General features: G+C 33.9%; 2 protein-coding genes and 1 pseudogene across 5 annotated transcripts; 2 read left to right on the forward strand and 1 right to left on the reverse strand.

Moving 5' to 3' along the window:
- Nucleotides 1-381: 381 nt before the first annotated feature.
- Nucleotides 382-3,456, reverse strand: LOC111305294 (ENTH/VHS/GAT family protein). Of its 2 annotated transcripts, none has more exons than XM_022902679.2 (4): nt 3,304-3,456; nt 2,594-3,135; nt 1,369-1,635; nt 382-907 (listed from the first exon to the last, which is right to left on the reverse strand). In XM_022902679.2, the coding sequence occupies exons 2-4, from the start codon at nt 3,077-3,079 to the stop codon at nt 542-544; spliced, it is 1,119 nt and encodes a 372-aa protein (XP_022758414.1). In that variant the 5' UTR covers nt 3,080-3,135; nt 3,304-3,456; the 3' UTR covers nt 382-541. The 2 variants fall into 2 exon arrangements, with proteins under 2 accessions (XP_022758414.1, XP_022758413.1); XM_022902678.2 differs by having other exon boundaries at nt 1,369-1,638; nt 3,304-3,440.
- A 4,866-nt stretch (nt 3,457-8,322) lies between these two features.
- LOC111305295 (mitochondrial ATP-independent inner membrane protease subunit 2-like) lies at nt 8,323-9,569 on the forward strand (annotated as a pseudogene). Its single transcript, XR_016331531.1, has 4 exons — nt 8,323-8,513; nt 8,667-8,851; nt 9,143-9,249; nt 9,345-9,569. The product of XR_016331531.1 is annotated as a mitochondrial ATP-independent inner membrane protease subunit 2-like (transcript).
- Nucleotides 9,570-10,169: 600 nt separating this feature from the next.
- Nucleotides 10,170-13,055, forward strand: LOC111305302 (rho-N domain-containing protein 1, chloroplastic-like). Of its 2 annotated transcripts, none has more exons than XM_022902704.2 (2): nt 10,170-10,346; nt 11,729-13,055. In XM_022902704.2, the coding sequence occupies exons 1-2, from the start codon at nt 10,307-10,309 to the stop codon at nt 12,820-12,822; spliced, it is 1,134 nt and encodes a 377-aa protein (XP_022758439.2). In that variant the 5' UTR covers nt 10,170-10,306; the 3' UTR covers nt 12,823-13,055. The 2 variants fall into 2 exon arrangements, with proteins under 2 accessions (XP_022758439.2, XP_022758438.2); XM_022902703.2 differs by having other exon boundaries at nt 10,171-10,346; nt 11,714-13,055.
- Nucleotides 13,056-13,405: the final 350 nt, after the last annotated feature.

The following is a 13,405-nucleotide window of genomic DNA, read 5'->3' on the forward strand; positions in this document are numbered from 1 at the left end:
GGCAATCATATAATATAGATTAAAAGTTAGAGAATAAGATTTTTTGGATACAAAACATGATGAAACAAAATATTCATTATACTTAAGCTTTTACTGTAAATAAAATCCTTCGATCTCATTTTACTCTCAATCCATCTCCCATAACAATTCCAAATCATTTCGTTTCCAGCTCATTTCTCATAATAAATAATGACATTTTGACCCTTAAATTATTTGTAACGTCAATACTTACCTGATTTTAAAAGGATATGGGATTACTTTAATAGCTTTTATATATACATATATATATATATATATATATATTGTTCATGACATATATGATCCGTCTAATAATTCAAAGCTTAGTACAACTTTAATGGTTATTGATTATAGATATAGAAATGAAAAAACGGTTGTATATTAACAAAAGATAGGGACAAAAGGGAAATCATTGTGACTGGACTACATAGTCTTATTCACCAAGTACGATAACCCGACCATAAAGTTAACAGCACAAGAAGTCATGCAACGGAAATTAAACCTAGGAAACCCTCTTAACTCCTCAATTCTCCTTCAATATTTTCTTATCACTGCTGGATTCATTACCATCTGCTTTCTGGGAAGCACTCATCTGGGTTTCATTATGGGTCGAGGGGGAAGCACTCGTCTTGGTTTCATCATGGGTCGAAGGGGAAGCACCTACAATACTTTCGTTATGGGGCTCCGCAGGAGCAGAGGCATTAGGCTGTCTTCCAGACTTTGAACCAGCTTCCAGTTTCTCAAATTTGGAGATGACTTGTTGAAGCTCATCATTCAGATTCAGTGCCTCAAAGAGAATTCCATCATCATCAGTAGTGCCTTCTATGATCATTTGAATAACAGGCTGTGACTGCTTGCACTTCTCCAACATGCTCTCTGTCAGCTCGTCCTGCAATCACACAAGAACGTTTCTTAGTTTTTCAGTTTTCTTTTCCTCATCTTTTTTTCCTTCATTGTATCATTCTAATTTTAAAGGGGGTTGGCATGGAAGAGTGCATTTAATCCATTCCTATGAACCCAGATGATGTTATGCTGGTAATATCACATTTGAAGAACAAAAAGCTTCATGATGCAGCTAATAAAAAGCATTTTGAAAAATAAAATAAAAACTAAAAGGCAGTAGCATTCATTTCCGGATATGCTGAAGAGGTCAAAGAGCAGGTAAAAATTAAATGAATTATGGAAGTTAGCATCTTCAATAGAAGTTACAATAATGAGATAATATCCAATGATATAGTGTCAAGTGATGATAGCTGCACAGAAATGGTCGGATATGCAGCATGGTCTATGAACTACAAATTACTCGGTTACGATTAAATCATGCTTTCATGCTAGAAGCAGAAGAATTACCTTTGTGGGTTTTGGCTCTGTTTCCCTACTCAAAATGCTAGAGAGCACCTCAAGGCTGTTCCTAGTTACTTCAAAAAGTTCCTTCTTTTGTTCAACAGATAGACTCCCATAATTATAGGCAAAATCATTACCATGCAATCCTGTGTTATTGACAGGATAATTATCAGAGGGAGGCAATGGCTCTCCTATGTAAGACTCCAAGGTATGGTGCAAGAGGGGTGAGTTCCCATCACCTACTGACAGGTGTGTACTTCTTCCTTTCAAGCTCTGCTTTACATTAAAACAGGAGAAAAAGTAAGAAAAAAGCTGGAGAATTGCTGTCTTTAAATGCATGATAGCCAGCATGCAATTGGTGTAGGCAAATTTGAAAGGTGCTGGGAACCATCCATAGTAAGTTGAAAACTATAAGTGCATCCGAAAGATGAAAATTTGACAATTCATAACGAGTAGATAATTTAACAAAAATAAAATATCAGCAAAAAACAAAAACACATTTAGTAGGAGCCCTTCTTGTTAAAAGTTCTTCAAGAAACATTTTTACCTTTAAATTGGATTATGAAGTATCAAAACATGGGATAGAAGTGTAAGAGGAAGATAATGAAATGATAATGCAAACAAAGGTGACTTAGAAGCTTAAATAGTTGACTTGAGGACATACAACGTGCAAATTGGCATTTGCAACATTTTAATTCCATTATATTTTGAGAACATGAAGTAAAACCCTGGCTGAACTTAGAACAGGAACAAAACCTTGCAGTTGCTGGTACTCATTCTCCAAATTATTTTAATTCTACGACATGGAAATAGGACTGAGAAAGGCTTTAGTGGCAGGGAAAGGAGGGGAAGAACGAAAAACTGGGTCTATGATTTATGATAGCAAATTGTTATCAGCACTAGAAAAAGTCCAGCTGCCTAAAAGCTGATCAGCCTTTTAACATCGGAGTAAAAATAAGGAAACGTTTGTAATATGATTTAAAATAATAAATATTATGATAAATTTCATGTTGCTAAACATATCATGAAGAAGTCCAGAGATTTTTCCCAGGCATAACTAAAGATCAGCAGATTGACAGCTTTTATTGATATGATGCAATAATGAAACTACAAATGCCATTGCCCAGTGATTGTCATCAAAGTACCAGTAAAACTATGTAGAGCTAAACCAACATACAAGTATACAACACCAACACATGAAAGAACTCGAATCAAGGTGAAAATGGTTTACCATATAAGTTTGGTGAAACACAGGCAGGTAAGCCAGATCGTCAGACTGTCCCCAAGCACGAATCAACTGCAAAGCCCTTTCTCTATTCCCGTGATCCGTGTGCGGATTCTCAACCATCTTAACCATATCTTCCAACACTTTCTCAGAAGCCACCTCAGAAGCTACCTTCTCGCAATTCATGGTACAAGCTTCCAACAAATCAAGACTCAACCTTTGGCTGACAACATTTTTTCCGGATATCTTCTTTTTTATGGCCCTAACAATTTCGGTCCCATTAAACTCTTCACAATTGATCATAGAACATATCCTCAAGTTCATTCCCCAATTGGGTTCTTCTAAGGTCTCTAATGTGGCCTCATCGACCATTTTCGATTCGGGTGTTGGACCTTGTAGAATTTCCTTCATTTTCCCACTAACCATTCTACTCATTTGAGCTCCACCCGTTTTCAACTTCTCACCCCATTGAGCTAGTTTCATTTTATCCATACCCTCCCCGTTTTCTTAACTGGTTAAATCAAATCTCCAAGCTAAATAAAAAAGACCTTAGGTTGAAAAAAAAACAAATTCGTTAATATTACCGCAATAAAGTATGATTTTGTTTACTAGCAAAAATAAAGCAAATGGGTAAATCAAGATCATAACATGTACAGAAACAAAAAGCAGAAGAAACAAAAGAAAATAACTGAAATAAAGAGAAAAACCTAACGAACCTGCACTGAGTTCCGGTAAAAGAGAGACAAATCGGGGCTTTGAGTTAGAACGGGAATTGGTCCTTTTATTTTCCTTTTAGCAGTTCGTTAGAGAAGCGAGAGCAGAGAGAGAGAGAGGAAATAGACAGAGAGATGACAGCTGACGATGAGAACGGTCCAAGTCTAAGATCCGCGTGGCTCGTTTAGCGACCTCGTGGTTCCTGGGCCCCGCTTCAAAGGAGTTGTACCCGGGCGCGTGGTTTTTTTTTCCTGGTTAACGTGCGACTACAAAATATATGTCTTATCTTTTTGGCCAAGCGCGACTAAAAAAATATCTATTGCTTTGTTTTCTATTTTCATAAAAAATAAAATCTATTACTTTCTTTAAAAAAAATTAAGGTGAATGAAACTTTTGGCTTCCAAGCTTCAATAACTTTGTTCCAACCTGAATAGGTTTTTTTTATAATTTTTAATCACAAATATCAAATAAAATTATCCTTTAAGATATGAGGCATGAAAGCTTATATAAATAATCTATTTTTAACACGCGTAAGATAGGTTTGATGAATATAATAGTTTGATAATTATTTTATATTAAATTTAATTTATATTTAATTTAAAGAGATATAATTATATGAAAAATTATTATTTTTTTAATATAAAATGATTCTATTATCTTAAAATAAAAAAATTATTTTTAATTTATGAAATTAAATTTATATAATTTATTATACTCTTAAAAATTAAATAAACAATTTAAGTTATATAAAATTTTAAAAAATATAATTTTAATTATTAAATAATTTATTTTATCTTAATTTTTACATATATTAAATATAAAATAAAATAAAATTATTTAATTTAATCATATTTATAATATTATTTTAACTTATTTTATCATAATTTCATATTTTAAACGTGATCATAATGTATAAATCATATATGTAATTTTTGTTTATAATTTTTTTGTTTGTTTGTTTGTTTCCCTTTATTGTAACATTTTACAAAGGAAAATAAAGCATTATTTGAAAAAAAAAAAAGAATTGGTAAAGGAAATATTGGATGTACTTACAAAAGAAAAAGGACAACACTGTCCCTAATTTACAAACTTTACATATAGAAAGTACAAGCGAGATTTAAAAAACATGTTTAGCAACAGAAAATAGCATCTTCAATAACTTTTACTAATAATAATACTTTGAACCATAATAATAACTATCTTATTTCATTTCATTATGAGCCATAATAATACTTTGAGATTCAATATATGCATAATAATCTAATATATCGTTATCTTGTGACATATTGAATTATGAAATGAGATTAATAATTACACAATTTTATTGATAGAACGATAAATTTTATGATCAAATGATCTTGTTTAATTTTATATATATCAAATATATATAATTATGAAATGAAATAAGTAAGGCTCAAATTTCTGTTTCTTTTTTCTTTTGAATATGAATGGAAAAAAATAGTTCATATTTTTATGATTTTATTTTAAAAGTTATTATTTGTTTTTTATTTTAAATTTTTTCTTATTTGTTTTTTTCTAAAAATATATCTAATGAAATTTTAATTAATTTGATTAATTTTATAGTTAATCATAATTAACCGTGTTTAATATTATATACTACAAAAAATTTCAAAGATAAAAAAATGAATATTAGAAAAAATTTCTTACAGTGCATTTAGATGGGTAATTTTAAAATTTTGAAAGCTTTTGAAATGAAGACAATTTAAAATATATAAAATAAAAAATCTAGTATTTATAACTGTATTGTTTGAATAAATGTTTTATTAAAAAAAATTGACAATGAAATAAAAAATAATTATATTAGATACAAGAAAATATATAAAAAAAATGCAATATAAATATCATTATATTTGTAACAATATATAATTAATATTTTTCTTAAAGAATTGTTTGGTTGTTGTTATTTAGGGATTTGAGAATGGATAGTATTTAATGATAACGGTTCTGTCCTGATTTCTGAATGTCATCTTGTTTTCTTTTGCCTTTTTATTTTCAATGATTTTTAATGAAGTGCTATGGTGGTATATTGTCAAATTTACATAATAAATTGTTGTGTTTATTGAAATTCTTAGAAAGTATGCTAAACTTCATTGAGTACATTGATAGCAACTCTGTCTATATATATATATGTATTAATATTAATATTAATATTGATATGATTTGAAACCTGTTTCCTAGATAGAATGTTGAAATCAGTGTTTGAATCTAGGTTTAATCGGGGGCAAAGAGTATAATGCATTCACTTGCATTATAGTTTTGATGCAAGTATTATTTTTGAAGATTATAGGATGAAAAAAAGATGGCGCTCTAAGCCCTCCAATGTGGGGTTTAAAAAAAGGTGGAAGATCATATATTTCACGCTGTAACTAATAGTATACTTTGGGTAGTGGATGGAAAAATAAATCAGATTGTTGGTCCCTAGGAAATATAACTAAGGGCAATCACTTTTGAGTTGAAGAAATTAAATGTTGGATACATTTGCTTTATCTTGTGAGTGACATGCTCTAAGATTGGGACATATATTTATTTCTAGAACTATTGTTGGGCGTTTTATTTTAAATAAAAATTACATAAATTGCGTTTAGTACTCGTTACGTATCCCAGTTCTGGTTTTAAGATCTAGAAGTTATGACATCAAATTATTCTTTAAGGCATGTACACCTTTCTTCAAAGGGGCATTGTCGTAAAAAAAAGGAACCCATGTTTAAAACAATCTGACTGGCTTGCTATGATAATTAATGCTTCTTTCACAAGTTTGAAAAATCACTTTGCCCCTTTGAATGATTTTATGTCCTTTTCTGCTGAGTTGCGACGATCTTGCAGCAGATCTACGGCTTTTTAGATTTACTTTTGTTCTCAATTGGAAATGCTGCTATTGAATGATATGAAAATTTTGTGGTATACAAGAAGCCAATAAGTAAAGCTCATGAGTTTCTATTAGAGGTCTTTTTTGTCAACGTCTCATTTCAACATTGGACTGAAATAGAGAAGAGAAGGAACTCAGTTAAAAGGTTTGTTGTTTTTCTTTGCACTTGCTGCCTATTTCATGATATCCAAAAGGGCTTTTGGTGAAGGGTAAACTACAGTTTATGTTCTCATCTTTATGATGAATTGGGATGCGATTTGCTATTCTACAACTATTCTGGTCAATTGGTCACAGAAAATAGATCGTCTTGCAACTTTTGCTTTAAGTTAAGAACTACGCTGATTGCTGGGCTTCTACATTTATGGACAAATGTAAGCAAACCATCCTTGTGGCTTTAACCAGATGGCAAAAACTGGAGACTTTATGTACCCGCAGTTTATCAATAATTCAAGAATAAGCTTGCAACTTCAAATTTCATTACATTAAAAAAACCCTGTATTAGTATACATTTTGTCACTCATATCATTTTTTATATGAATAAAATTTTTTACTCAAAAAAGTTGGAAATTTCAAGAGTATTAGATGAAAATTAAAAAATATAAAAAAATTTCATCTGCTTTATTTGTAAAGTCGCCACGCTTAATTTATGATTTAGAGGTGCTTCGGTTAATAATGTACTTTTAAAATTTTAGATGGCTTCTATGGTTGGTTCATGCTTTCGTCTCTTCTGCTGCATAAATTATACTAATTTAAAAAATGCAAAATTTTTTATTGGTCTTTACTTACTAGCATTCTTTATATTATCCTAACAGGAATCTTGATGTGGAGTAGAGCTATAAAAGAGGTCAAATCAGTGACCGGGATCTTAACATGGAACAGAGCTATAAGAGAGGACAAATCAGTGACCGGGAACTAAAGCAGAGCTATAAGAGAGATCAAATCAATGATCGGGATTTTAACGTGGAGCAGAACTATAAGAAAGGCCAAATCAATGACCGGGAATTACAAGATGCAGTTTGGAAAAATGTGTTTCAGGGAAAGTTGACTTACTTACACCGGAATAAAGGAGAGGCAATGGACCCAACTATTGGAGAAAAAGGGGTACTCTTCTTGTGACCCAACGTAATACATTTCTTTTTTTTAAACGGTTTTTTTTTTTTTTTTTGGATTTTGTTGGAATGAAAGGTTTTCTTTTTTCAAATTGTGTATTTTCAGAGTTGATATTCTTGGTACCATTTCCTAGAGATTCACTTCTCCTTGAAAATTTAAATGTGCAAGTTCTTAGAGCACCTGAAAAATAAACTTATGGTTTTATAACTCTGGTTTGAGTTGGAACACATCAAAAAAGAAAAAACTCTGGTTTGAGTTGATCCGTAGCAAATTGTAATCAATTTACTTCTATAATCAAATTGTCAATGATGTTTTTGACTTAACCTCTGTGAAAGGTTATACCGTTCCATTAATTTGTAATATGCAAATGTAACGAGCTTTGATTTTAAACCTAGCAATCATGCGATCTTAGGCAAAAAATTAGCCTAAGTTAATCTCTAAAAAAATTAAGTGGATGTATACATTAAGAAGTCACTTGGTGAAAGAACACAAAATCTTTTATTGTTAATAAAATGTGATTTTATATAATTGTATTTGAATAACTTGATGGTTTATAAGATCACTAATTCTCATATATATTTTTAAGAGGAGGGGCACTTTTATTTATGCATGAACCCATAACCTATATGTTCACTAATGAGCCAAATGTACGACTCTTATGCACATCTTAAAAGGTTACAAGGTCTCTAGTCACATACAAGATTGGTGGGTAGTATGTGGTCACTAAACAACCAAATGTGTGGCTCTTATGCGCATTCTAGAGGATTTCAAGGTCCCTAACCACATATTAGGTTGGTTAGGCAGTCTCTAGAAGAGGGTTGGTTCCAAGCACTCTGTGGCAAACTGGGTCCAAAATGTTCTAAGCTCCCCAGCCAGAGTGTCCATGCCCAGGGCCTTCCTGAAGCTTCACTGTCTGGGCACTGCAGTATTTTTGCCCATTTGCGGACCTGGCCCTTCCAGAAGGTTCCATACCCGCCCTTTTGGCCCGAGTGGGGCTTATCTAGAGCTTTTCTCGTATCCATTGCCCGCACCACCGTTCTGGGGCTCTCTAGAAGCTTCTGGCGCAAGGTCCTTAGGCTCAGTATCAGGCAACTCTGGCAGTGACTTGTTCTTCCGGCTTGGTGCTTGATCGAGGGTCTGACCTCCTTGCACTGGTGCTCAGGCCTTGGCCTCGATGGAGCTCACGCGGGGTGTGACACATGCACATACAATTGTGTATGTATGCCTGTATGCACATATGTATGAAGATAATCTTGTTATGATCCTCTTTCTTTACTGCCTTTTCTGTTCAACATATCTTTCATATTTAATCTTCTATTTTTTCTATGATTTCATGGTTTCCTAACTCTATGCATAACTTCTGGGCAGTCGAATTTTTGTTGGAGATGTCGTTGTCTTGAAGGACCCTGACAATTCAGATAACTATCTGGTCAGAAGATTGGCGGCCACTGATGGATGTGAAATGGTGTCTAAGGATGAAAAAGATGTGCCATTTGTTCTTGAAAAAGGACCGGTGCTGGGTGTTGGCTGACAATGAAAATTTGAAGCCTAAGGTATAAAATATTAGTAATACAACTGATAAAAGTTTTAGTTGCTATTCTTATACAAATCGATAGGCATCATTAAGATTTGGGGAAACAGAAAACATTAATCTAGTTCATAATCTTTATTCTAAAGGCTGCTTATTAACTATTACCTGCATATCTCTTTACTATTGTGAGCCGAGTTCTTTAATCCGATTTGTCTGAGTAATGAATAACACAACTGTTTATATGGCTTTGGTAGAACCTGATCCATATTCTCCATTTTTCTTTGTTTTCCTTTTTCTTCTTTTGAGACGGTAGGAAGCTAAGGACAGTCGGTTATTTGGTCCAGTTCCCATGACCGACATAGTTGGCCGAGTTATATATTGTCTGCGAACAGCTGTTGATCATGGTCCTATGCAGAACAGGTAGCTCCATTATAGTAATTTTCTATCTCAAACCATTTGATTTTGTGTCAGATGAAAATTTGTTGATTGCTGAAACTTCGATGTTCCTCTAACAGTCATTACGCCATGCGAAAGGATTCTCCAATGTTGGAAATAGAGCTGGATGTCCATGACATGTTGAAAAATCACAAAAGCCTAAACTGTCCATACTTGATGCTGCTCCTTTACTGTGTATCTACCGTCTTTATTGCCCTTTTTCCTCCGTGGATATCGTATTAGTTTAACATGGAAGCTAAAGAGAGAAAAATTTAAATAAATAAAAAAAAGGGTATTGAGGTTCATGTGTTTGTCCTTAAGAGGCACGGCAATTGGGTAATTTCTTTATATCGTTCCAGCTGAAGAGCTCGAAAGCATCAAAACTGTTGTTTTGCCATTGAACTCAAATGAAGCAGTAGAAAGTATGTCCTATCCAAAAATGCAAATATAACTTTAGATAGGGTAAATGGACTGAATACAAAGTGAAAAGTTTAAAAGTAATGTCGTCAGTTGACGTTTGACGGGACGTCAAGGATTTAATTTTGAGTTAAGCTGCCCTTCTCTTTTTACTTGTACAATAATTTTATCCTAATGATGTAACAAAAAAAAGTTAAAAAGTAATAACTATCGATTTGTATAAAAGATTTTAAGGTTTTATTAGTATATTTACTAGTCCGAATATTTGTGTTAGATTTTTTTTTTTCTAATTTGAGCCATTGATAAGTCACTAGAAGGCATTTTTAACCATCTCAGTCCTTGATAATGAAAATTCTTTTTCTTTCATTCTCCAATCTAAATGCATGAGAATTGAGCCGTTGTGATGCTTTTTCGAGGCCTGATTCAGCCCAGATTACGGCATGACGGCCTGTTATTGTCTTAATCCACTATTGCCCATAACAAATGAATATTACCGAGGAAGTCCCTTATCAATGGCCTTTTATATTTTTAGCAAACAGAGAAAAACCTCTCGGTTAAAAACTCAGAAACCCTGCGAAGAGAAAGCAAAACCGCCTGAACGCTCTGCACCAGAACTACCTAACTCATGTCGCATGCACTTCAACTTGTTTCCAATAACATCCTTGGTAAATCTCTCTTACTTGTTTTTTCTTGAGGGGGGGGGGGGGTTCATTTCAATCTCCTTTTCTTTCTCTTTTGTTGCCAAGAAACCGTGAGAAATTAAATGAAAGGAAGTGTTTGCTCTGTTCGAGGTTGAGGGCTGTAATGGGTTTTTTTATACATAACCCATTTTTATTAAAGGATTATTTTTTCTTTAACTTATCCCAAGTGAAGAATAAATTGGTTAATATTTATTAAATTTATTTAAATTTATTCGTGGACTATTTTGACCATTCATGCTGGCTTCTCTGAAATTCTCATGTTAAATTTGTTTAGGTCTGTATTCTTGTGGTTTGGGAGGTTGCTTAACTGTGTTACGCTTTTTTTTTCCTCTATTTTTTTTAATTGCATTTTTGGAAGAGAAAAAAACTATTGAATTTTGCATTTGATTGTAGCATCTCCAATAAGTAATTTCAATTTATGATGAGCCAGAGGAGGACGGAGTCATGTCTTGACGTGTTGGTTTCAGCATTCCTCTGTTGACATGGGGGTAAATGATCTTTGAGTTTGTCCCAGTGCTGGTTCACACGGTGGTTTTATTGTGGCTAAGTTTGTAATGGTCGATTGGCGGTTTTCGTTGGTTTCTTTCAATGCACAACAAAAGATAATGCATTGAGGTTTCATTATCAGCATTAGTTAATAAGGTATAAAGCATAGAGGAAAGTTGAGGACGTTTTAACTTACACAACCTCTAGAAAATGCAAGGGCAGTTGGAAACTAAGCTTTATTAGCGAATGTTGAAGTTTTCCTTTTATATTGTCTAGATAACTAGAACTCTGTTATATTTGTGAGCATCTGCTGACAAAAGAGTTGGTTACTTTTGGTTCTTTTTATGTTCTTTGCTTATCTTAGGAATTCTCTGACAAGATTAGTTTAATAGGCATGCTTAGATTTGTTTTGAGTGAAATTTCAAATTTATTTTTTTTCTTGTTTAAAGTGATTGCAACTTTGTGAAGATTGATGTTGATTGTGGGATTTGCCTAAGGTAGATTATCTGTTTGTGCTATTTATTGGTTGTTTTTGGTTATTGGATTTTTGGGCAAGTCCATCATGGGTGAAGAAATAGGCCCCAAAAAAATCTTGCTACTTAAATGGTTATTTTCTTCATGGGTTTTGCTAACGAGTGCACTAAGTGCATTCTTTAAGGTTACCTATATTAGGTAAGTTACAGTTTTCAATGCATTATAATTCATCAAATTAACTATTAACTACTGCATTTAATATAAATATAATTATAAATAGTAACTTAACTAACCTTAACAAGTGCCCTAAGGGCATTCATCAGCAAAATCCTTTCTTAATTTTTTATCAATGGATACTGATTTTGTTGTAGGTTATGGACCAACAGATTGCAGATATCTCTCCTGTTCAGGTATTTCTGGAGGAGCAGTGACTGTGTCTCGTTGCTTTTCACATAGTGACCACAGAATTTGTTCACATGTGAAGATTAGATCTTTGAAATGTGGTTCCAGGGGAATATCTTTTGTGTGCAGAGCAGGTTCTGGTGATCACTGGAGAAAACCTGACAGCTCGAGGCAAAGGCATGGGTTTCGAGGGAGGAATAGGCAAAATGAAGAAAGAGAGAATTTTGAAACTCTAGATGAATCTGAATTGTTATCTTCAAAAAATGGGCAATTACTCTCCCTCTCTGGTTCCACAAAATTTCAAGCCACTGCAGCCCCAGGTCCCAGAGAGAAGGAGATTGTGCAGCTTTTCAGGAAGGTCCAATCTAAACTTCGAGAAAGAGCTGGTGCTAAAGAAGACAAGAAAACTGGAGCTTTACAGGGAAAAGGTAAAGAGAGTGAAACAGTTGATTGTCTCCTTAAGCTGTTGAGGAAACACTCAGTTGAACAAGGTAAGAAAAACAACAACATTGGCAGCAGCAGCAGAGACCTGAATTTGGATCATCGAGAAGTGAATGGCTCTGCCAATGAAGATAAAAGCTCCAGCTTCTTTGAATCAAATGATAGAGCGAGGAATGAGGCCAAAGAAACTTATGCCCCTACTTTAAGCAGACCAGCATCAAATTTCCAACGGAAGTCGCCTGTTCCACAAATGAAATATCAGCCAATTTATTCTAGCGAGGAGACCATCAATTCTGTGACACATGTCCATTCAGATAGGAAGAGAAATTTGAGTTTGGCTGAGTCACCTCCTGCACCCGATCTTGTGCCTGAATTTGAGGAGGAACTAGAATCTGAAACTGAGCCGGAGCTTGAGCCCGAGTTAATCTATCAAGATCCTGATGTGTTGGATGAGTTGTCTGAGGATGAATCTTCTGCTGTTAATGAGGAGGTGGGGGAACAGCAGATCGGACATGAAGATTTGAATGCATTGAAGCTACCAGAACTCAGGCTACTTGCAAAGTCTCGTGGTTTGAAGGGATTCTCCAAAATGAAGAAGAGCGATTTGGTGTTGTTGCTGAGTAGTAGCTCAGGCTAATTAGTGATGAAGCTAAAACGAAAGCTCACTTTCATTTTGATAGTTCTAAGCTACCCCTTTTGTGCCAATTTCATAGTACTTATCTTCTATTACTATTTAAACGTATAACTGAGGTGCCAAAAAATTCCTTCCAAGAGGCTTGGAAGCCATGGATGTTTAGATATATTTCTGTCAAGTTAGCCCTTTGCAATTTTTTGAATGTCATTGATAAATCAATCTTCTTTTGTTCTGAACTCAACATGCTTCAGCAGTCAGTTGTGATTAAATTTAGTTCTAAATTCTACTTGTCTCTCGGGGTCTTCTTCATTCGCTTTGCTAACTGATGTGTTCTGCGCCCGGTGATTATTGGTAATTGTAAAACTTACATTGATATTAGTACATTCCGTAGTTGGCTGCCACTTCCACGCATGACATAACAAAAGCACAAGAACAACTACATTTGTTCCTTGGAATTGCATGTGTTTATTAAGAAATGTTTGCCAATGTGTAGGCGAAAGGGTTTGAAATCCCAAACTCGAAAACAAACAGCCTCACTTACGTGGCTCTTTTGGTGTGGGCGTTCTCACCATATCACCACCCGTTT

The sequence above is a fragment of the Durio zibethinus genome, chromosome 21 (assembly GCF_047325235.1).
Source record: "Durio zibethinus cultivar Kanyao isolate XHJ-2024 chromosome 21, ASM4732523v1, whole genome shotgun sequence".
Classification (NCBI taxonomy): domain Eukaryota; kingdom Viridiplantae; phylum Streptophyta; class Magnoliopsida; order Malvales; family Malvaceae; genus Durio; species Durio zibethinus.

What these genes read in the sequence shown, in the direction of transcription:
- LOC111305294 (XM_022902678.2), bottom strand. Translation starts at nt 3,079, where the DNA reads ATGGATAAAATGAAACTAGCTCAATGGGGTGAGAAGTTGAAAACGGGT. An exon ending in TGTTTCACCAAACTTATATG is followed by an intron (nt 1,639 to 2,593) that starts GTAAACCATTTT and finishes TTTAATGTAAAG; the next exon opens with CAGAGCTTGAAAGGAAGAAG. An exon ending in CAGAGCCAAAACCCACAAAG is followed by an intron (nt 908 to 1,368) that starts GTAATTCTTCTG and finishes GTGTGATTGCAG; the next exon opens with GACGAGCTGACAGAGAGCAT.
- LOC111305302 (XM_022902703.2), top strand. Translation starts at nt 10,307, where the DNA reads ATGTCGCATGCACTTCAACTTGTTTCCAATAACATCCTTG. An exon ending in TGTTTCCAATAACATCCTTG is followed by an intron (nt 10,347 to 11,713) that starts GTAAATCTCTCT and finishes ATTTTGTTGTAG; the next exon opens with GTTATGGACCAACAGATTGC.